Source organism: Mytilus trossulus, chromosome 12 (genome assembly GCF_036588685.1).
Source record: "Mytilus trossulus isolate FHL-02 chromosome 12, PNRI_Mtr1.1.1.hap1, whole genome shotgun sequence".
In the NCBI taxonomy this organism is placed as follows: Eukaryota; Metazoa; Mollusca; class Bivalvia; order Mytilida; family Mytilidae; genus Mytilus; species Mytilus trossulus.
The window spans coordinates 55,398,444-55,424,079 of NC_086384.1; the positions used below are offsets into that span (position 1 = coordinate 55,398,444).

At 32.3% G+C, this 25,636-nt stretch overlaps 1 protein-coding gene across 1 annotated transcript in view; it reads left to right on the plus strand.

The window, feature by feature from the left end:
- The window catches only part of LOC134692596 (uncharacterized), a 112,648-nt gene that overhangs the window by 59,078 nt on the left and 27,934 nt on the right, over window positions 1–25,636 (plus strand). The window contains exons 11-13 of the mRNA XM_063553053.1: window positions 16,461–16,613; window positions 16,922–17,446; window positions 18,892–18,995. Coding sequence (XP_063409123.1) covers window positions 16,461–16,613; window positions 16,922–17,446; window positions 18,892–18,995 — 782 coding nt within the window. The remainder of the gene's footprint in view (window positions 1–16,460; window positions 16,614–16,921; window positions 17,447–18,891; window positions 18,996–25,636) is intronic.

The following is a 25,636-nucleotide window of genomic DNA, read 5'->3' on the forward strand; positions in this document are numbered from 1 at the left end:
TTTTTCACCAGTAATTTTGGAGCCCTTCATAGTTTGTTGTTCGGTGTGATCCAAGGCTCCGTGTTGAAGGCCGTACATTGACCTATAATGGTTAACTTTTTTAAATTGTTATTTGGATGGAGAGGTGTCTCATTGGCACTCACACCACATCTTCCTATATCTATATGACAGTATATGCATATGATTGATATACACATGTATATATATATATATATATATATAACAAGTCAAAAAGGGTACAACATCACCATAAAATAACTATAAAATATACAAATATTAGATATTTCGGATAACAGATATCCTTCTTCAATAATAGCACGATGTCAAATGAATCATGTCAATTCAAATTGAGACTCTATCAAAATCTTGATTTATACAACTTAAGCGAACGCTGGAACAATTTTAAAATTTCAAAACACACCGCAAAGACTACAGAAATATGCCAAAAATAAAAATAGTTATTTACGATGTGAAATGGCACAACTTTAGATTTCCAAAGGATGTGACAGTTGAGATGTAATAACTGCATTGAGGGCAGTCCTCAAACAAAAAAATCAAAATAATCAAAAATGTCCTTACCGATCCAGGATGGTATAAATTAGACAACGGTAGGGCAATTACAACGGAAACTACATATTAAAGCCTTCCAAACGAATAGCAGTCTAATAGTGATTGAAAAAATAAGTTTTGTATATTGAGCTTAAATAATTGAACGTGGCAACGTACTTATACATCATCCCGAATCAATGAAAACCTGTAATTTAAACGGTAATTTTAAAAATAATTTCGAACGGTAAAGCCAGTACTAAATCCGGCGTTGTTTAAAACAGGTGGTCACAGGAAAATGAGGGACTCGTTCTATGTTTTTTCATGTATGCCCTCTGGGGAGACTGTCCGTAACTTTCTTATCCAAAATCTTTCCCGAGCGACTCTGTCGACCTTCGACCAACACTCGTTGTGGTCTATGATCGTGATGGTAAGGTTTTTGAGATCAGCTTGTGTGTGTCCAGGTGATCTCAAATGACGACTTACGGGTAGGTCGGGCTTGCAAGTGTAGTCACTTCGATGACCATTCATGCGTTTGTTAAATGGCTGCTCTGTCTCGCCAACATACTGCATGCCACATCGACACTGAAGGAGGTATACAACTCGACTGGGTCTGTGTACACTATATATTGCAATGTAACTTGCAAAACCCAGAATGTTGTATACCTCCTTCAGTGTCGATGTGGCATGCAGTATGTTGGCGAGACAGAGCAGCCATTTAACAAACGCATGAATGGTCATCGAAGTGACTACACTTGCAAGCCCGACCTACCCGTAAGTCGTCATTTGAGATCACCTGGACACACACAAGCTGATCTCAAAAACCTTACCATCACGATCATAGACCACAACGAGTGTTGGTCGAAGGTCGACAGAGTCGCTCGGGAAAGATTTTGGATAAGAAAGTTACGGACAGTCTCCCCAGAGGGCATAAATGAAAAAACATAGAACGAGTCCCTCATTTTCCTGTGACCACCTGTTTTAAACAACGCCGGATTTAGTACTGGCTTTACCGTTCGAAATTATTTTTAAAATTACCGTTTAAATTACAGGTTTTCATTGATTCGGGATGATGTATAAGTACGTTGCCACGTTCAATTATTTAAGCTCAATATACAAAACTTATTTTTTCAATCACTATTAGACTGCTATTCGTTTGGAAGGCTTTAATATGTAGTTTCCGTTGTAATTGCCCTACCGTTGTCTAATTTATACCATCCTGGATCGGTAAGGACATTTTTGATTATTTTGATTTTTTTGTTTGAGGACTGCCCTCAATGCAGTTATTACATCTCAACTGTCACATCCTTTGGAAATCTAAAGTTGTGCCATTTCACATCGTAAATAACTATTTTTATTTTTGGCATATTTCTGTAGTCTTTGCGGTGTGTTTTGAAATTTTAAAATTGTTCCAGTAGTCCATCAGCTGGTAGGGCAAAATTTCAATTCTGTGTTACACCCCAGGGTACCGCAATTTTTTGGTATGAATTTAAAGAGTAATATTTGAAGAATATTTTAAGAGGTGTTAGACTTTTGAAAAAGTGTCCAAAAGGGGTTAAAAGGGTACTTATTTAAGGGTATATCAAAAATTTTGTTTTGCACATATTTTCAGAAAAATGTAAAAATAACCAATAATTCAGTACGATTCTTTTTATTAAATGGAACAAATCATATCTTATTAAAACGCAGGCTAATTTTTAATTAATTTTTAAATCGTAGAGGACCAAGAAAAAAGGGGGAGGTTAATTTCCAAAATTCATGATTTTGAATGAAAAGAAGCAAAAGTACTAATTTTCTTGATAAAATGGTTTATTTTTTTATACTGAAACATAGAGCATAATGTAACTACAATGTAAAGGCTGTTGAAAAAAACATTTAAAGGTAATTAAGACACAAAAAACATAGAATCAACGACAAACACAAATATAGGCAACTAGAAATGCACGATTCTGTCACAAATTTTTACATCATATTCATGAAATAACTTACATATTAAAACACACAAAACTGTCAAGGTTTCTAGATCTCTATCTTTTTAAATTTTTTTAAACAACCGAATCACTACATTTTAAGGTCACGCAGAAGTTCAATCCATAGAATCATCATCAGTTTGGTCACCTGCATCTACCGAACTATCATTATCATCATTTCCATCATATTCGTCATCAACGTTTTGATAATCCTTATATCTACAAGCTTTCGAGCATTTACATACAGGTATCTGTTCAGGATAAACCTTGTTGAACACATGAACATCTGTTGTTGGCACAACCAGCTTTAAATGAACAGCACTTCAGAATTATTAAAGCATCTAACGCTGGTGGTTGGTCTAGCCAATTGATACTGATCAAATCGTTCTAAACAATCCAACTATAGTTGTTTAGCAACAGACCAGTGTTGTGTTTAAGAGCAGATTTCGAAATCTTCGTCTGAAAGTTGGATGATTTATTGTACTTTAACATTGCATCTTTTGTTGGGGGCAGTAGATGACAATAAATCTTTTTTTGGTTGCATTTCAAAACGTTCTGATCTTTATTCATCGATATTTTTTATTTCGTAGCCATATATAGAACACGAAAACCTCTCGAGTGTTTTGCCAACTCTTCGTCAACCTCTTCAAAGGTTTCACCACGATATAATAGACCTTCCGAAAACACATAACGTGTCAAAAAGCCGAATACTTTGCCTTTTTTCCTTTACCAGACAAAACACTTACTGAATCACAACCTGTACTGCCGTGAAGTCCTGGCAGTTTTCTACAAACATTATCACCAATCTAACAATGTAAGAATTGATATGCAACTGTGAAAATAGTAAGCCAATACTTCCACATCAATGTCAAGAGGTTTTATAACAATGGTTTCGTAACTTTTGCCAGCTGCATATTTTTGCGTTAAGAAACATTTTGTAATCGGCTTCTTCCTGTTTGATTATCAGATAAAACCATTCTACGCTATTTCATTTCCAACATATATTTTGTGGCACATACTTCCATGTGATACAAATAAATCAATACATTCAAGTGTAAATCTGTAGGATTATTTACTCTTTTCCGAACCAAAGAATTCAACAAGAGCAACTTTGTTTTCCCTAACTAACAAACATTTCTTCCATTCCCAAGAACACGATTGTGATGGTTTAGAACTTATCGTAATGATTTGCCCTCCCAAGGACCTGCTGTTTTAATTTTTTATGGTTATTGTGGGATACTAATCAGTGAAAAAATCAATGCGAGACCTCTTTTTGAAACTAAAAGGATGGTTTTTAAAATAACAATTGCCAAATAAAAAAAAGTGCTTGGTTTCCTAGTAATGGGTTGAATAACTGCCATGTCATCAAATATCCACATGCTTTCCTAAGGAATGACCATTTTCTAAAAGACCATCCAGGACAGTTTTTGATTTTCATTACATGTGTACCATCAAAGTTTGCAAGATACATTGGAAGAGGACCTAATTCAAACTGGAGAGCCTTTTGCGCAACCAACTATCTTGTCTGGGCTATGACAAGCAGGCGACATTTTTTTTCATCTGCTCTCAATGTTTTGTTGTTCTTATCGGCCATTAACTGTTTGTCTTTTATTTCCTTTTTAAATGTAAGCAATGATAATCTTTTAATTGTTTTGAAGATATTGGTTGACTTTTGTATAAGCCGTTCATTCATGAACATTTTTGAAGCAAACTTTCCCTTTTCATACGCGTTTAGAAGGTTGCACATTAATTCCGAAGAAGCAACAGAACCCGAGAACACGCCTTATAACTGCTCAGATGTTTCAAATGGATTTGGCCAGCTTTGCAGTGTCTGAAACAATTTCATAACATCGGTTTTGTCTCGCTTCATTCGAGTTTTTTTTAAATTCTTTTTGTGCGGATGTTTCAGAGTTACCCATTCTACCAAATCTCGAATTTTAAGGATATTGAAGCTCTTTCAACTGCTGGTGGACGTTCCCGAGGGTATCACCAGCCCAGTAGTCAACAATCTGTGTTGACATGAATATCAATAATGTGTTCATTTATATAAATTTCCTGTTTATAAAACTTTGATTTGTTCGAAAAACTAAGGGTGTTCTTATCCCAGAGATAGACTACCTTAGCCGTATTTGGAACAACTTTTTGGAATTTCGGATTCTCAATGCTCTTCAACTTTGTACTTGTTTGGCTTTACAAATATTTTGATATGAGCGTCACTGATGAGTCTTATGTAGAAGAAACGTGCGTCTGGCATACTAAATTATAATTTTTGTACCTTTGATAACAATTTCATGTACATTTAACAACCAACGCTTAACAGAATCTTTATTTAAACTGAAAACAACAAAGCCATTTTTTTTGGTATCTCTTAGAAACCTAAAAACGTAAAAAGTATGGCAAATTCTCATAACTGACTATTTGACGTTCATTCAAAGCGATGTTTGTCGATTGAATGACTTTTAAAATAATCTTAAGTCAATCACTACATAGCTAAAACACAAAATGTAATCAAGCACACTTTTATTGAGTTCGATAGAGTGCACCTTTTCTGAACGCAAAAAAAACCCACCTTAATTTGTACTTTTTCAGTAATATTTTGTTACACATTCACTTTATAAAATAATTTGTCTCACCAAAACATCATAAATCGACATTTAAATGTGTGTTTTCAGTTGCAAATTGATAATGCTTATGTGTGAATGCATTGTACATGTTGTATACTGAATCAAAGACGGTAATTTGATGATTTCCGTAATTTAACGAGTATTTGCACGTACATTTATTTTATCAAATATTTCATATTTTAGACGATATATAAATACTGCAAATGATTGAAACATTGTATAATGATTAATTCTAAAATTTAATTAACTAAAACGGGTAAATATTTTACGAATTTCTTTATGAAAGGAAAAAATATGCCTTAATTTTAACCCAAAAAATCGGATTGTTTGTAATGTAAAAAAAAAATTTTTTTTAAACAAAAAATCTACAGAGTAACATTAAATATGATAGTTTTGTATATGTTTTAGTTGTTTACACCTATACTTTATTTATTTTTTTGTCGCTTTATATCAAAAAAATTAATTAAAAATTACTTAGTCGTGATTGCTAAATGAGGGGACCATTGAAAGGGACGTTTCTAAACCTCTTTTGGACACTTTTTTTTTAGTCTAACACCTTGTATTTTATCAATTAGATAATGAAGTTGAATTCTATCAAAAAAAATCGCGGTACCCTGGGGTGTAACACAAACTCCTTAACTAGAGCGCTTTTGAGAACTAGCTGATGGACTACAGCGTTCGCTTAAATTGTATAAATCAAGATTTTGATAGAGTCTCAATTTGAATTGACATGATTCATTTGACATCGTGCTATTATTGAAGAAGGATATATGTTATCCGAAATATCTAATATTTGTATATTTTATAGTTATTTTATGGTGATGTTGTACCCTTTTTGACTTGTTATATATTATATTTTGTAGTGTACAGAATCATATTACATAATCCATCGCCTTGTAAGATTGATCGTTGACTATTTATTCAGTCATTTAATATATATTTTTTATTTGGCAATCGTCAATGGCAGTCAGCAGGGTTGAAGAACATCAGTTGTTCGACCTGTTAGTCAAATGCGTTTTGTTTAAATATACTTTTTCACTCTTTTGGTCTTTTGGGAAATGTTGTTTGTGCTGTTTTTAGACCCTTCTACAACGAAATATGTTTGACATGCACACGTATAAAAATTGCGGTTTTTATCCAACGCAGTCATAGGTTTGAACGTAGTTTTCAATTTAGACTCGTTTATATTTTTTGTTTGGGCATGTATCATTTTTTCCCTCCGGTTTATATGATCCGTTCATCCTATATATTGACTCTTAAAATTCAAGAGTTAATCTAAAAATGAGGGTACTTTTTATATGGCCTTCCAAATACCGTTTCGATCCCTAACATCACTGAAGAGACATTTATTGTCGAAATCCGGATATGGTGTACTAAAGAAATATTGACACCGAATGTTTGTGGCACAACATCCTGTCCACAAGTTAACAATTTTTTTTTTCTTTCTGTGACGTATTAAATTTATATTAGGATCCATTTTGTTACATCTTGTGATCAATTTTATTTGGCAATCGTCAATGGCAGTCAGCAGGGTTAAAGAACATCAGTTGTTCGACCTGTTAGTCAAATGCGTTTTGTTTAAATATACTTTTTCACTCTTTTGGTCTTTTGGGAAATGTTGTTTGTGCTGTTTTTAGACCCTTCTACAACGAAATTTGTTTGACATGCACACGTATAAAAATTGCGGTTTTTATCCAACGCAGTCATAGGTTTGAACGTAGTTTTCAATTTAGACTCGTATATATATATATACATATATAACTGTTTATATTAAACCATGCTTGAAATCTTCTTGAAATATTTTGGATATTTAAATAAGCAATTGCAAAACTGCCATGTTTTTCCAAATGTGAGTATGTTGATGTATTATTGTCTTTTCCCCTTCCCGTGGAATTTTTTCGATTGTAAGATCTTTCCACTATCTGTAAAAAGACTTATTTATTTTGTTAATTATTGTGTCTTTCAACATTTCCGTAGAATAACATTTTGTGTTAGTTCTGATTATAAGGTATTTCCATTTTTCCATAGACATACCTTTTGATTTTGTTCTGTAACGTACACATACTTGGTCGTTGGTATTCCAGATTCTTGGTTCTTATTTAAAAAATGAGGCCAAGGTTACAGCCCAAGGTTATAGCCCAAGGCTACAGCCCAAGGTCAAGTTATAAATTTTGACCTTTATCGATGAATTCATTTTCTCTTATATTTAAATCAGTTAGAGTAAAAGAATTGGTGCAAAATGTTTGGATTATTGAGAAGAAGAATTATCTATCCAAACGCTGGTTTTCTTGTCTGTGTATCTCCTACCAACGAAAAAGAAGTCGGCATTTTTTTCCAAATTGCTCGTTAAATCTCATGGTAGAATTTAGCGAAAGAAATGAAACAATTCGATTTTGTCCATCTTGTTAGTTTTTTCGGGTTTCTAGGGAATTTACCTGATCAGGCGATATTCGGAATTCACCTTAAACTCGTAACGGCTTATAATCAGCTGAGTGCATAGTAAAGCTATAGATAACAATAGACTAATTAATATAGGTGTTGTATTTGTTTTACGAAATGATGTGGATAAATGGCTTAACATGTCACAGATTTACAACTTTGCAACACACGTGTTTGGATCATAATTTTACGTCTCTTCGTTTTCTTTTTCTACGATGGTCCGGCAAAACAACTTTAGTTTTGGCGAAAACTGTTCAAAAGCACGAAAATTTCCGACTTTCTTAACTTTTCTGTACAACCGTTTTGGCGAAGCACGTGTTTCAAACATAGTTTTATCTCTCGACTTCTTTTTACGATGGCACAGCAAAGAAAACATTTGCTACGAAGGAAATAAATTCAGTTGTAAGAAAAATCTGACTTTACTCGTTATCCTTCAACTTGAAGGGAAAATATATTTCCGATAAACTTATTGAAGATGAATCTCGCCTAGAAGTAAAAGAATATGATTTCATGAGCTATATTTCAATTTTACAGTATCTTTTAAAAGTAATTTTTTATTGTTAATACATCACAATGTAGATTAAAAAAATAGATCTGTAGAATAATCATAGACACTTTTGAGGAAACTGATTTTGTTTGTTAGGATGAAGGAACATAAAAAAAATATTTATGTTAGTTGTTAATTGGCGAAAAACATTTGAAAGTGGCAAAACAATATAATGTTTTGGCGAAATAGACCCAGAAGAAACCCTGCATCTATTGATATCTGATAGGAATTATTTTCCCCATTGTGTTAAAATTTAAAGTAAATCGGTTATTTCGTCAATCAGGTACAGAATACAGTCATATGATTGTGCAAGGGATTAGGAACAGATTTGAAAAAAATATTAAATATATGATAAACGGAGTGATCTTGTATAAACCGGAATTATCTATGTTTGCATGAATGCTGGGGAACATACTTTAAAACTATATATTTTTAGGATCAGCATACGTTAACCTCAAAAGATACAAGGAGTCACCTTTTGTAATCCGTAGGTAGTTAATTATCTCTCTCATTTGAAAGAAAAGAAAAACAAAAACCAAATATTTTCGAAATCTTCCTTATTTGAGACTATAGAATATGAAACCATATATTTTTTATTCCATAATGTTGACCGGGAATGTTGGCCATCTCTATTCTCGCGATCTTTTTCGTCGGATCATTAATGCTCATGTATATTTTAAACATTTGTGAATTGTCTTATGAATTGTGAAATGTCTTGTGAATTGTCTCATGTTTACTCTCAGGATAAACAAATGAAAAAAAGTAACAATCAACTTTCGACTTTAGGTTAGTCTCATTTAATTGTTCAAAAAACGTATACTGTATTATTATGTACAGGGCCAATTTATAACAAAAAATTTTCAGACGACACATTGAAAAGCTTTATCTTTAAATTAAAGGCAGATTTGGAAATCAAAGTTGTAACTAATGACAGTCGAATAAAATGAAATCTATTTTTGTACAAGTTTCTGAGATTGTTTGACATTTCACATCGGTATTACACTGTTACTTTAATTATTCACCCCTTACCCTTATTTTATTGATAGTGTATTTACATTGTACCATAGATCATTCATTCAGTGTTTGTTCACTTGTGTTATGTCTTTTGATTGAGTTAAGCCATTTCAATTTCTATTTTATAGTTTGTCATTCTGTGTTGTGATGTTACATTATTGTTTAAAATAAGGGTGTAGGTTGGTTTCTATTAAAACGTTTAAACCCGCTGCAATTGCTTGCACCTGTACTAAGTCAGGAATCTCATGTTCAGTAGTTGTCGTTGTTTACGTGGTTCATAAGTGTTTCTCGTTTCTCTTTTTTTATATAGAAAAGACTGTTAGTTTTATCGTTTGAATTGTTTTACACTAGTAATTTTTTGGGGTCCTTTATAGCTTGCTGTTCGGTGTGAGCCAAGGCTCCGTGTTGAAGTCCGTACTTTTACCGATAATGGTTTACCTTTACAAATTGTGACTTGGATGAAGAATTGTCTCATCGGCACTCCAAGCACATCTTCTTATATCTATTATATTTAGTATCATTTAACTGCTTCATTTATGTTTACTTCTATAGACACATCCACAATTAATATAAAAGAAAAACTTATCCTAAGAGCACCTTCGAAGCTGGATATCGGCTAGTTAATTTATCTTTTGGTCATATTAATCAGTGTAGCAGATTCGATGTTTAAATACAGTAGTAATCAGTTTAAGAATAATTCGAGATGTCATTTTCCGAACTGTTACGAGTATTGCCTTTATAACATGAGCAACAATTTCTGCTCTCTTCAAATAGATTATATTTTATTCGACTGTCATCAGATAAAAGTGTGATTTTTAGCACAGCATTTAATTTTAAAGTAAAGTTTTTTAATTTGTCGTTTGAAAAATTATTGTCATAAATTGGCCCTGTACATTATGATATAGTATACGTTAATTGAACAATTAAATGAGACTTACCTTAAGTTAAAAGTTGATTGTTACGTGGTTGAATCTATTTATGCTGAGAGTTAACATGAGATGCGCACGCAGACAGTAGAGGTCACTTTTAAGAGAATATAACAGATAATATACGCACACGAAACACCAAAAGAAAAAAATAGATGGCAAAACGAGTGATAGGATGGGCAAGTAACTCTTTACATAAATAGGTTCAACAACATTGCAATCAAACTCGACTTCAGGTAAGTCTCATTTGATTGTACAATTGTATTAAACCTGTATGATGAATGTACCATGAGATTGTTACTCATGTGCATTGTACACATGTAATTTATTACAGCCTTATTTTGTGATTCATATCATCAGGCTTAAAGGAACTAGATGTTGTATCAACTTTGTGTTCAAGCAAGTACAAAAAATAAACTCAAGCAAACAATATACACATGTTAGGCCACACCAATTTAATTATTTCTTCTGATTTTCCCCAAAAATTGATGTGAGAGAGCGATTTGAAAATTTTAATAAAATAATATTATATAAAATATATGCAAATTTTTGAGGCGAAGCTTGAAAAGGAAAGGCGAGCGATTAAATTATTTTTTGTAAACAAAAAATAATAGGTTTTGATAATATTGATCAAAACAAGATGTTATAAAACTTGATTTACAACTTGTACTTTGACATTTTTTTAATTTATCAACTGCTGTAGTGTTTTTAAATTATCTCCATTGAATTGTTATAGACATATATCTCTTTCCTCCTCCAGCGCATATGACTTTCTTGCACGAAGCAGGAACTGCTTATCCTTTCAGAACATATGTGTTTTTTTGGCACTTTGTATTTAGTGAACTACCATTTGATTTTAATGGGGAGGGGGGGGGGGGGGGGCTAGGATGAAATATGAAAAAATAGGCAGGACAGGAGTTTTGAGTAAAAAAAAAGGCAGGATGAGACACTTGCAAAAAAAAGTCGGATAAACTAAAAAAAAACCAAGCAGGACCGAACAGAGTAAAAAATAAAAAGGCAGGACAGAGATTACATATCTATATATGAGACAATTCTCCATCCACAAATGATCCAAGTCATTATCAGGTTGGGAACAATCCACAAAGTAAGAACTATCCTTTTTATGAGGGGTACATTTTGTAATAAACACTTTTAAGTACAAAAGGGTACATGTTTGTATTATTTTAAGAACCTTTTGCGTTTTCCCAAACAACTTCACATCTATCTGGTATTTTAAAATGACGTTCTTCAAACGCTTTGAGTACTCACCCGTGGTAAAATATGAATGTATGGTTTGGGCTGTTCCGATCATACTCCCACGTCATATGCTTTTTTTTTTATATGAATTAGGTACCCGAAGTCATTGAACGATAACGTAAGATAATAAGCAATTTACGGAAAAATACACGCTTGTGAAACCGAAAGTCATCACATAAATTTAAGGAAACATAATCAAACGATGCTATAATGTGTGATAAATATTTAGCATAAAGGGCCAACCGGTGGTAAAATCAGTATAAATTCAAGCCCCAATGAATTATTTCTTAATTATAGGTTCAACACATGTACAAGAATTTTGTAATATTCCTTGACCTTAATATATCTTCTTTATTATCAAAAATAAGTGGACCCCTATTTTAGAAAAGTTTTAAATATGATGAATCTCCCCCCCTTTTAAGTTAGAAATCTAAGTAATTTTTTTCTTTTCTACAACAGTCAAATGACCCCTTGTCTGAGGGACAGTCCTCGTTTAAGGGATTCATTTGAAGGGTTGTTACTAACCTGGTAATGTATTTAAAGTAAATACAATTACAGGTCATAGAACGGCCTTCAACCCAGGGATTTGGCCCAGACCAAACAGCAAGCTATTAAGGAACCCAAAATGACTGGTGTAAAACAATTCAAACAATTCAAACCAAAGTTCTTATCTATATTTCAACGAAAAAATACCTATAAACCACACGTAAAAACGACAACTACGGAACAACAGACTCAGAACAGGTGCATAATGCACCTGTATAGATAGTTTTATTCCACCGGCAAACAATATAGCAGTAGAAGGCAACATTTCTCCTTCTACGTACCTAATTCTGTCAACGAAAATCAGCATGATTTTGCAGGGGAATAAAAGTAACAGCGAAGGGAACCAATGTTAATATTCTAGGAACGCTATTTCTAATGTATACAAATAAGAAAAACGACACGGGAAATAGACTACTTTCCCGGATGCGGGAAGCGGGAATAATTTAAAAAAAAAAAAAAATATGTGCGGGCTGGTCCGTCGAACAAGGAAATAAATTGTTTGTTCATATTTAGTCTTACATATATCTGTTATCATTATACATGAAAATCAACTTACTTTGACATGATATGACTTCGCAAAACCTTAACACTATTATTTTTATCATAATTTTGTTTTGATACTGGTTTTATTTAAAATTTGCTGAGTGACGATTCATTTGACCTACCTGCCGCTTTAAAAATCATATCAACTGTAGTAGCACACCGTAGCTGATCTAGTTCTATGTGATTTATAAATTGAGATGTGTACACCAGCCATTTGAAAGAACAATTCTGCATAATATTCTTACTTAATACCCCTTCAGAATAATTAATATACACAGCCTATTGTCTTAATAAAATCTGTTTTGATAATTTTATTCAAATAACTGTCTAGAGATGTTTTATCAGATTTTTCACGTTTACACTCATTTTTACTGTCGGCGGAATTTAATGACCTGCCGACACTGTTTCCAATCTATTATAGATCAAGGACGATATTAAGGTCCCTTCCTTAAAAACGTTTGACCTCACGGTCTTCGAAAATTTTGAGGTCTTTTAAGCATACCAATTGAACTATTTCTATACATCGTTGAATCGTTGTCAGTAAGGAATTTATCAGATATAAATTAAGACTGAAAATTATTCTAGAAAATTTCCTGTTCTCTTCATACACTAAAATTTCTAAATTGCATTATTTCTAACTTTGAACAGATTATTTGAAGATTTCTTAACTGCACTTTTAATATATAATTTAAATAACGGTAGGTTTTAAACTGGTATTCAGTTGACTTACAGCATTATGGTAATATATTGAAAGCAGAAGGTTCAGTAAGACCCGTTTTTCGCCCAAAAATATAGCAGTTTTACAAAACTGTGAAAATGTAAACTTTTAGTTATTTATTGGACAGTAGAATGCTTCTTCTACATACATTTTGGGCTGTTTTTGAAAATACCATACACGTATATCGGGTACTAGCACCATACAGTCATGCTAAATTACTGCAATCTTCACAATTCTAGCATTTTAGTTAAATTTTAGACAGTTTTCGTGTAAAACGAAAGTGGCCGCATTCGTGTTCATCCTTAATATAGAATGTAAGTTGTATTTTATGATAATACATAACATATATAAAGGTTGAGGATGAACACGGATGCGGCCACTTTCATTTTTGACAAAAACCATCTGAAAGGTGACATTTTTCGGCATATTTGGTAGATTTTTCATATTTGAGTTTGAATCGGATGTTTTTAATGACTAAATCAGTTAAAATCTTTCACATAAACTAATTGATTCAAATGAAATAGACACTAAGTGTTTAAAAAGGGGTCAAAATCTTTCGTCAGATGAACCTGAAATTTGAGGCCAAAATAGGTCCTTACATATATAAATAGAAAAGGGTGGTTTATATAAAATGAAAATCTTGAAATTATCATTTAGAGAATCAAATGTAATTATGACTTTCTGGATTCTGATTAAGCTTATAAGAGATAGTTTAAAAACGAGTTGACATTCTTAATAAAAATTAATGTACAATGTATATTGAAGAACTATAATTTAAAATAAAGTTAGGAACTAAGAGCTTTTAGCTTAGAAAATAGTAGAATATTAACAAAAATACCGAATTCCGAGGAAAATTGTAAAGGGAAAGTCCCTAAGTAAATGGCAAAACCAAAAGCATTATACACATCAAACAAATTGATAACAACTGTCATATACCTGACTTGGTACATGCATTTTCTTATGTAAAAAATGAAAAATAAAAAAATATACTCGAATATTTTGTTTTATCAGTGTCGTATAAACATGATAAAGGTCTTGGCAGTTGGATTATTTTAATGCACCATAGCGGAGGGGGTATTAAGATTTACACTTGTCCGTCAGCTGGTCCGTACGTCCCAAAATTAATTTATGTTCTCTAAAGTTAGTTTGCCTCAACAAAATGTAATGATATTTTTCGTTTTTATAACAGTTACTTTAGTTTACCTAAAGCATATGTTTTGAAACTTATCAACAATGCTTATTACAACAATACTCAGATCAAGTACAAATTTTGAAAGTGTGTCCTTTACCGTTCTTAAATTATGTCTATCGATAACGATATATGCAAGCGGGGGCATCATCTGACTCCCGTTGACACATTCCCCATTTATTTACTTATTTTGTAGCTATGAAATTGAAAAGAAAAATCTATGAAAAAAACCTAATGAGAAATTGTATTTGAGCTTAATTATAAAGCACATAATTTCTTATTAATTCCATTGAATATGTGTATAAATTTTGAAACATAAATAGTAAAAATAAACCATTTTTTCCTTATTAAAACCGAAAGTAGCGAATTATCTCCGTTATATTAGACACATGTATATAGAAACCACATATTTTCAGTCAGCATGAAGAAATTTATTTTTGGACTCCAATAAGATTTTGAATAAAGCATAAGTTGCTTCTGATCAATTATTTAGAAATTTGATATAGAAATATTTATCAAAGGTATCAGGCCTATAATTTGATACGCCAGACGCGCGTTTCGTCTACATAACACTGATCAGTGACATTCAGATCAAAATAGTTTTAAGCCAAGCAAGTAGAAAGTTGAGGAGCATTGAGTACCGAAAATTCCAAAAAGTCGTGCCAAGTACAGCACAGGTAATATTATGTCTGGGATAAGAAAATCCTTAGCATTTCAAGAAATTCATACTTTTGTAAACATGAAATTTATAAAAAAAAAAAATAACCATATAATTGATATTCATGTCAAAACCGAAGTGCTGACTTCATTTAACTGTTTCTAAACAAAAGGCTTTTAATTATTATTTATCATCATTATTATTTCTTGCTTTAATTATTTTCGTATCGTTTTTTCTACGCAACAGGGCAATACGATTGCTGAACCGTGGAAAAGATCCAGTAACATCTTATAGTTGTTTTACTTGTTTTTTAAATACTTATCGGTATATTTTATGAAAATCATAATTTGTAAGCAATAAAAGATATTATTGGTTAGAGATTCTAAGGGTTAACTTGCTAATTGAATAAGGAAAATTATACATCAATTTTTGAAATTAGAATAAAGGAAATAGTATCATTTAAAGTAGAAATTGAGATGATTGTTTTGAGAAACGGAAGTCACAACATATTTCAATTATTTTATTAAAAGCACTACGACCTATTAATATATGAAGACTATCTTTTTATTTCAATTAGCACTTACTATTTCCCACCACTATTTTTTTTATATCAATTAATGAACATTCCATGGTGGGAACATATCCAATCTCTAAACACTTGATTTTAAATACTATTAAGCAGTTTATTGAAACACAGACGTAACTAAAAGACATTTGCTACATATAACAGTATTCAACCATGCAAGACTAAGACTGCGACTTATTTATTATCTATGAATGATAATCTGGAACACGTGTCGCAAGGTCCAATTAGCTTTCAACATCAAGTGCTTTTTCATTATGGGACGCATCAGGATATTTAATATGGAATAGTGTTTATATAAATATGGTTATTGTTAGCATGATCAATATCCCCATGATTCAAGACTTTTGAACTGTATAAGTTAAAAAATACACAATCCTCCCTCTCTGTCTCTCCATATAATACAAAAATCCTGTCAATAATATAAAAAAATCAAATCAATCTGTTACAAATGCATATATACTACTGTTGAGACTCACATACACTACAGGAAACGATATTTTCTACTCATCCATATCGGCAATATACATGTTTAATGCAAATTTAAATGCGCATAGTAATGTTGTTAAACAGTCATTATCGACAACGCCTATCCCAACTTGTTTAGAAAGTGCACATTTAACTTTAGAAGATAAATTAATTGCCATTTTTCTTTTTTATATTCTTTTGTAATATTTGATTGTTTTAATTAATTTCTTAGTGCTTGTTTTTTCTTCAAATTCTAATTACTGAAGTATTTCATTTGCATTGTCGTGATGCTTTAAATGTTAAATTTCTGGTCATGTTAAATTTGAGTATAATTAATTAAAACTATTCAATTCAGGTATCCACGTCTTATAAACAAGTTAAGATACAGATTCAATTTGTACCGTTATTAGCTGCTTCTGTCTTTTTCATAAGGTGGCCCATGCAGGGTAGGAAAAAGTACTCTTGCTAGCGTGCTTATTGGTACAGAAATACCACAAACATGGGATTCTACAAATGGACTGGTTATATATTTTGGCAGGAATGGCATTGATATCGAAAAGAAAAAAATGGTTCCGCTTAAAGAAGGTATTTCTTACATTAGGTTTATTTTCCTATATACATCTTAACTGTTTGGAAATAAATGAAGGAAATATAGATTGATTAACTCATCAGAATTATTTTTGTTCCTTATTGTATGTCTTTGCTGTAACAACTTTCTTCATTCGGTAAAGTCTGCTTGTGTTGCATATTGCGTTCCAAATTTCTGGCACTCACCACTGATTCCATTAGAATATAATATCGATAATATGTATCTAAAATCTTATTGCAGAATTGATAGAGTAAAAATATGGCTAATGACATATGGATTAGCTTATGTTCTGTTTATTTTACAGGTGAAAGGATACATGATATTTTGGCAAAAATTCTTCGAGTGCAACCAGACGTTTCAGAGAGGTTAAAACAAATTCCTGGACAGAAAACAACCACACATGCTTTTATGACCTCATTTGCAGTTGAAACAGATATAGTAGCATCTAAATCGTCGATAAAAGATTTACAACTAGTTAAAAAAGCCACCAAATATTCAGAAAAGCTTGCAATTCAGACTTGTACATCAATCAACGAACATACAAGTGAGCAAATGTCAGCCGAAACTAAATATTCAGCTATTGATGAGAAGCAACTATTAGAATGTCAGAAGCTTCAACTTAAACCACACATTTTAGATGAAGTGAGAATGGGTCAATACAAAATCGAAATTGCACCGTCAGATCTGATTGATTTTGGTGGACAGAAATCATATGATATGACACATCAACTTTTCATACAGCACAGCAGGTCGTTTTTGTTGATGTTTGATGGGAGATTTGATTTAAACACTCAACTTGAAGGATATGAAGATGGTGTTAGTGCTGCCTGTAAGTACAGGGAAAACTGGAAATACAAATACAAATGTCGAAATGAGTAGGGTTAAGATAACCATTGTTTATGTTATAGCTTTTTTGCGCCTGTCCGAAGTAAGGAACCTCTAGCCTTTGTTAGTCTTGCCCGTTTCTTTGAATTATGGTACGTTTGTATGTTTCGCAGTTTAGTTTTGCGTTCATGTCATTGAACTAGTATATATTATTGTTTATGTGACAGCCGACGCCCGCCTGCGGCTGCGGGGTTATCGCGCTGCTTAAAAGACCAATTGTTGGCCTTGGGCTATTTCCGCTGTTTGGTCGGGTTGTTGTACATTGCAAAATCCCCCATCCATTCTCTATCATAGAAACCGCATCAAGGGGTATTTTTTTAAGCACTGCATAGCTATAAATACTTTTGTGTGACGCGACTTTCAAAAAAGTGCTACAGAGGTTTTATCATACTTCAGCATGCTCACTACTTCAGGCGAGTTTCAACTCGTCATTTGCACGAAATAATGCACAAACAAAACTGTTTCCCTATTTTGCATAAATATGTTTTCAGCGGTCATTAAAACCATATATGTTTAACGACTTTATTGTATCCCAAAAATTCCTGTTTTTTTATTTTATGTATTGTGAGGAATATTGAGATAATCCTTTAAATTTCATTTTTAATTTAAAATTGTATTTGTTTCCAGTAATATTCAACGAACAATGGTAATAACTTAACAGTTATCATTTAACCACAGACGCTACGTGTTAAGGCAATTGGTGTCTTTTTAATGATGTAGGAGTAAATAAAAATTGAAAATATGATACAAACAGAACTGAATTTATATCTCTTTAATCACAACTGATTTCCAGAAATGCTAAATTTTGAGTACAAATCAAAAGAAATAAATATCTCGGTATTCCTGGTAGATTTAAAGATCAAAATTGTGGCAAATTAAAAAAAAAATGTAACTTGACCTTTCGGTGACTTTTCTGCACTTAAGACGAGAACTGAAAGGTCAAATATGGCGTAATGACTATTATAACTTTGGTTCATATTCTTGATAATACCATAATAGAATGCCAACACACTATTCAACTATTATAAATGGATATCAAGGCCTGCTTTATAATAAAAACTGTTTTCAACCTTATGTTTTTAACCTTTTAGTTGACAGAAGTTAGTAATTTTGGTCCATGGACTTAAAAATTCTCTCTAATAATCAGTTTTCCATACTTTTTTTGTCATACTTGAAGAAATAGATTTTTTATTTGTATATAGTTTTATTATGACAAGTTACAGTTAGAGTTTGAATTTTGATCCTATCTGATGACTTTGTTCTGAGTTATAGTCCTTGGACTTACAAAATTCACTTAAATAATCCCTTTTCAACACTTTATCGTTGTCAACCTAAATGTTGCAAATAATAGACAAACAAACTTTAGGGTCGTAACAATTTTTTTTCCAGCTATTCTTATTCACTGGGTTGATTCAATTTTGATGTACTCTGAAGATGCTGAGCATATTATGCCAATGATTTTGTTTGCTGCAACACACAGAGACAAATGCCAGGTAATCAAACTTTTCCTCAAAACATTTATATGATAAAACAGAGTAAAGAGTGCACGGTATGGGCTTTGCTCATTGTTGAAGGCCGTACGGTGACCTATAGTTGTTAGTTTCTGTGTCATTTTGGTCTTTTGTGGATAGTTGTCTCATTGGCAATCATACCACATCTTCTTTTTAACATATACTTTTATAAAACCAGGCTTCAATATCAATTTTGAATATGAATTATGTCGTTCAAAAGTTTAAGTTTTAAATTAACTACAACTTCCTTGGTCCATTTGTATGGATTTTGTCAGTCTACATTTATATATATTGGAAACATAAGACTCCTGACAGTCTAAAAAACATGGTTGAAGCAATAGCAATATACAACCTGAGTGATTATCACTAGTAAGAATTGATTAATCACCAAATTTGGGATTTTATTTTGTCAAAAGTGATTGCAACAGTACAACAAGTGTGACATGATTGGTCTCGTGAACCAAACAAATATTTACAATGTTTTGGTTATGCTACAGTTAAGAGTTAAAGACCAAGCAGCATATTGTTTATACTCATTAGCTAGCGCAACGTGTTTTTTGTGAGAAAAAGATGTATGATGTTGTCTTTTTTTAGTCCACCAAATAATGGGTTTCGCATTTCGCAGATTTGACAGATTTGGCGTCCGGCATCAAATGCTTTGGTGTTATCAATACTGAAAATTCGCGTCGGAAAAAGGGACAGTGATCGTTTAAACCAACTGAATACAACTATTACATTATGTAACAGTTTACCACCAGCTTCAAACTTTCCTAAAGTGTGGAGTCCAGGAGAAATATAAATAATATCTCCATGTCAAAATTTTTTGAAAAACTAAAGTTTCATGAAAGCACTTTAAACGCATTGTTCGAAAACTGTAAAATCACCTCTTGTTAGCTCAACTGGCCAACAATTGTCACTTTTACTGTTCTAGAGTTATGCCCTTTACAATTTGAAAAATTGCAAAATTTTTCAATTTTTTTCTTCTAAATATCAAGTAATTTTTTGAATTGGAGTTATCTTCCTTTGTCCATGAATACAGTTGAATCAACTACAATCAATGCTTTATACAATACAATGTTTAATTTTGCCTTCCACTGATAAATTAAAGAAATTTTTACTCTTTATTTCTAAAAATATTTTAAAGTCTTCTTTGAAAATTAGAGTTAACTTTCTTTGTGCATAATGGTAGTTGAATCAACTACAACCAATGCTTTATACAATGCAATGCTCAATTTTACTTCCTACTGATAAATAAAGCAATCTTTACCATTCAGTGCTGACAAGTACTTTGGTTACAGTTCTAGGGTAATGCCCCTTTACAAATTAAAAAAATGCTGAATTTTCGTTTCCGTTCTCTAACTTGAGTTTGTTTTAACTAAATGTAAAGAAATGTATATATAATGCTTTTTATTTTCTAATAAAATATTATACATATCTTTCGAGCCTTTTTTTTTTAATAAAAAGAGATATCCTCATATTATTTGGAATAATTGATCCTTATGTTTTATAACTCTACTGAAGTTAGCCTCAACCAAATGTCATGAGTCTTACACAAAATTCAGATCAAGTTGAAATTTGGGTAGCGTCACTTGAACCGTTTTCAGTTATATCCCTCTATGACTATCTGATATGCAAACGGGGACATCATCTGTGTCCACATGTGGACACTATCAACATTTTTTTCTAATATAACAGCAATGTGTTTTTAATATGAAAAATTTATGAAAGCAATATTTTTCTTATATAACTGCGATAGTTTTCTCATATAAAATAAGTCACAATGTATGTCCAGAAAACCGGAAACGTTTGTCACAGCCATAGTTCATGACAGGTTTAATATATCACTAAAATTTCGTAACTGTAACAAAACTAACGCTTCAAAGTACTAATCATGGCGAAAATGATGTTTTACCCTTTCGATAGTGTTAACAACCTCGATCACATGATTATACCGAGTAATTCTATTTTCAGTGATAGTGCTATGGCGGAATTCAAATGTGGCTTATGCTGATATTCTACCGACCTACTTGATTTTATCATAGGTCAGGCTATTAATAACCATATAGACATAGAAATACTATTTCTTAAAAGAAGAAAAAAAAAAAACATTCAGAAAAACAATTCAATCCAATACGGTTCCCAATTACTGGAAATGGATATTCAAATAGAAAAACATTATTCCGAACAAAGACAAATGTACAATTACTGTTCGCCCGAACTTTGAAGATACCATCTGTCATCCTAATAGAAAAAAAACTAATGAAAATCCAATTGAGCAGACTCAGACTATAAATAAAACAACTTCAGATCGATACCACGAATAAAAATAAAATTCAGAATTAAAATTGGGATGTGTCAAATAGTTATCAAAGAAACCAGGATTATAATTTAGTACGCCAGACGCGCGTTACGTCTACATAAGACTCATCAGTGACGCTCATCTCACAATATTTATAGAGCCAAACAAGTACAAAGTTGAATAGCTTTGAGGATCAAAAATTCCAAAACATTGTGCCAAATACGGCTTAGGTAATCTATGCCTGGGATAAGAAAATCCTTAGTTTTTCGAAAATTCAAAGTTTTGTGATCAGAAAATTTATAAAGATGACCAAATTATTGATATTCATGTCAACACCGAAATGTTGACTACTGGGCTGGTGATACCCTCGGGGACGAAACGCCCACCAGCAGTTGCATCGACCCAGTGGTGTAAATAGTTATCAAAGGTACCAGGATTATAATTTAGTACGCCAGACGCACGTTTCGTCTACATTAGACTCATCAGTCACGCTGATATCACAATATTTATAAAGCCAAACAAGTACAAAGTTGAAGAGCTTTGAGGATCAAAAATTCCAAAAATTTGTGCCAAATACGGCTTAGGTAATCTATGCCTGGGATAAGAAAATCCTTAGTTTTTCGAAAAATTCAAAGATTTGTTAACAGAAAATTTATAAATATGACTACATTATTGATAACCGACAAAATGGCCACCAATGGGTCCTCAAGACAGCAAGAAAATCCTTAACCCGAAGGCGGGCTTCAGCTGGTCCCTAAAATGTGTACTATTTCAGTGAAAATGGGCTTCACACTAAACTCCGAAACATATAACTAAAATTTAAAAAGTTAAAAAAAAAAAAATAAAGGTCAGTGGCTCCTGACTTGGGACCGGCGCAACAAATAACATGTTTAACCCCGCCACATTCTGTATGTATGTGCCTGTCCCAAGTCAGGAGCCTGTAAATTAGGGGTTGTCGTTCGATGATGTGTTACATATTCGTTTAGCGTTAATTATTTTTGTACATAAATTAGGCCGTTAGTTTTCTCCTTTGAATTGTTTTACTTTTGTCATTTCGGGGTCTTTTATAGCTGACTTTACGATATGGGCAGTGCTCCTTGTTGAAGGACGTACGGTGACCTATTGTTGTTTATTTTTGTGTCATTTAGTTTCTTGTGGAGAGTTGTCTCATTGGCAATCATACCCCATCTTTGTTTTTGAATTTAGTGAGATCTCAACCCTCCCATATACCTCTTGCCAATTTAGAATAATCAAACACTCAGAATACGCCCAGTATATCATAGTTTAAAAGAAGTCCGATTCCAACGTCAGAACAGTTAACAAAAGATACTAAGAAAATGAACAATGATACATAAATTAAAAAAGAACAACTACACGGCTGGTAATCTACACACGCAGAACAATTGGTTCTGCAATAAATATCGTGAGAGGATTTTCCGGTTGTGCTTGAGTGGAACAATTTTAACCGCTTCAAAAGGTATGTACATTTCTAAATCGCAGTTTTCTATTTCATTTGCTCAAACTATTGAAAATCGGAGAATGGTGTGCTGTGGTGAATACTTAAACGAAGAGATACATGTATCATTTACTATTGTGCAAAATCAGTTGGCCCACGAGAAAAAGGCGAAAAAAGTGACATATAAATTTTGGTATTATTCCATTAACAGAACTACTAGTTTAAATTTAAGTTTTGTTTCGGGCAATGGGAAATAATGTTTTTTTGGTTGTAGTGTATGCTGTCCGAAGTTGATAGACATCTTAATAAATCTAAAAACTACAAATTCTCATTATTTTGTGTGTGAGGGGATCGGTTCTGATTGAGGACACCGTGAATGCGTGAGGGGATGTAAAATCATATTATCTTTTATTCATAGAAAGCTATGAGTCGTTGAAAGTTGTCTAAATTTGTTTACATTGTTCATAAAAAAACTCATTTGTGTGCATACAAAAATACATTTGTGTGCATTAAAAAAAAATGCTGCGTTGAACGCAGCTTGATACGCCTGCAGAGGTCCAACCCTGAACAGTTGGGGCAAAAATGGACACAATATTCAAGCTTTATACAGGTCTGAATTTGGATTGTAATTGAATATTTGTCATATTATTATAGGTTCTGAATAAGTGTAGTACAAAAACTTGAATTTGGTCATATAAATTAAATTTATATTTAATTACAGATTTCTTGCTATAGTGCAATACCCTGTACTGTTGCACAAACCTTAGTAAATATGTTGTTAAACATATAAAGTTCAACAACTTCTCAATGATATATCAGAAATTTATAAAATAAACTAAAGGGAGATTGTCTAAATAGATATAAATCAGTCATTAAAATTTAATGAAAACTTCTCTAAGCACTTTGAGGACATTGTACCAAAACTTAAAATTACCCCTTTTTATGAATAATAATTAATTATAAAAGCTTAAAACTCGGAAACGTTAAATCTTATATCTATACAAATCGAAAGGGAGCTTACAACAATACACATAAGCAATTTATCAAACTTTCATAAAAACTGCTGATTGCATGATTTAGTTATCATGGCTATTTTCCGAAAACTGGAAATTTCCCTCTTTTTCCAATGAATTAAACACCATAAATCGGAAACGTACAGTTCAAACTTAATAAAGATCAAAGGGAGCTCATGTGGATAGAATTAAAGAATTCACCAAATATAAAAAAAAAGATGTGGTGTGATTGCCAATGAGACTCTCCACAAGAGACCAAAATGACACAGAAATTAACAACTATAGGTAACCGTACGGTCTTCGCGCAAGTTTCCTGCAAGATAATGAAATTAGTTTTGAGTTATTGTCCAAAGCCCCCCCCCCCCTGTTTTAATGATAAAAACTAAAAAACTCACTAATCCGAAATGTATATATAAAAAGGGAGCTCACGTCAATAGATATAAACAATTCACCAAAGTTTCATGCATATTGGTTGTAGCGTATTTGAATCAATGTCCGGCATGTTGACGACGGGCGTAAAAAAACTATGAGCTAGAATTTTGAAATGAATTGCAGGAAGAATAATTCTAAAATCCAAAATTTGATATTTGTTTAAATATATTGATTTATACAATAAATCGCCAAGATTTTTTTATGTAAATAAACAGCCTATCCGATAAATTGCCAATTTGCTCCAACTTGCAGATTTGGGCAAATAACTAGACAGATTATTTGCCAAAATCTGCAATTTTGGACAAATTTTGTGTATTAAGAATTAGTTTTTATTTCTTCAAATAAGCCATTCAAGGAAGATAACTCTTTTGAATAGGAAAAATTTAATTCTAACTAGTAGCAAGAAAACAAAATCGTTGACACCATTTTTTTTTATTATTCTTTAAACATATAACATGTATAATAAAAAGTTTTTTCGCACAATTTATTTCAAAATTCTATCTAATCGTTTATGCTTCTTGTCTCCATACAAGCATTCTTTGTGAGGATCACCATCATGAGTTATGGCGTATAAAGGAGGATATTTTGAGCCTGGATCGGTACAGATTAATGTGAGCATTTGCCTACCCAATTCCCAAGCCAGACCGCACATTACAACACAAATGTGTTTTTTCATGAACAATTTAAACAAATATTTGCAACTTTCAACGACTCATAGCTTGAATTGGATAAAAAGATAATAGGATTTTACGTCCCCTCACGTATTCACGATGTCCTCAATCAGAACCGACCCCCTCACGCACAAAATAATGAAAATTTGTAGTTTGTAGATTTATTAAGATATCTATCAACTTTGGACATCGTACACTACACCCAAAAGAACATTTATACCTATTGACCGAAAAAAACCATAACATTTAAACGAGTAGGTCTGTTAATGGGACCATTTCAAAATTTATATGTCACTTTTTTCGCCAATTTCTCTTGCGGCAACTGATTTTGTAGGAGTGTAATTCAATGCACAATAATAAACGATACATTTATCTCTTCGTTTAAGTATTCAGCACAGCAAACCATTCTCCGATTTTCAATAATTTGACCAAATGAATTAAATAATTGCGATATTAAATTGTACATACCTTTTGAAGCGGTTAAAATTGCTCCACTCAAGCACAACCGGAAAATCCTCTCACGGTTTTTATTGCAGAACCAATTGTTCTGCGTGTGTAGATTACCAGCCGTCTACTACCAATTACTGACATGCCATTTCCAGACCTCAATTATACTGATTAAAGAGTATGTCTTTATCATATCAAAATCAAGCACAATCCTCCCGTAAGTGGTTTAATAATATACAATCATAAAATACATGTTACTATATCCCGTCTGAATAAATGTTTGGTTAGCCTTAGGCTTTAACGGG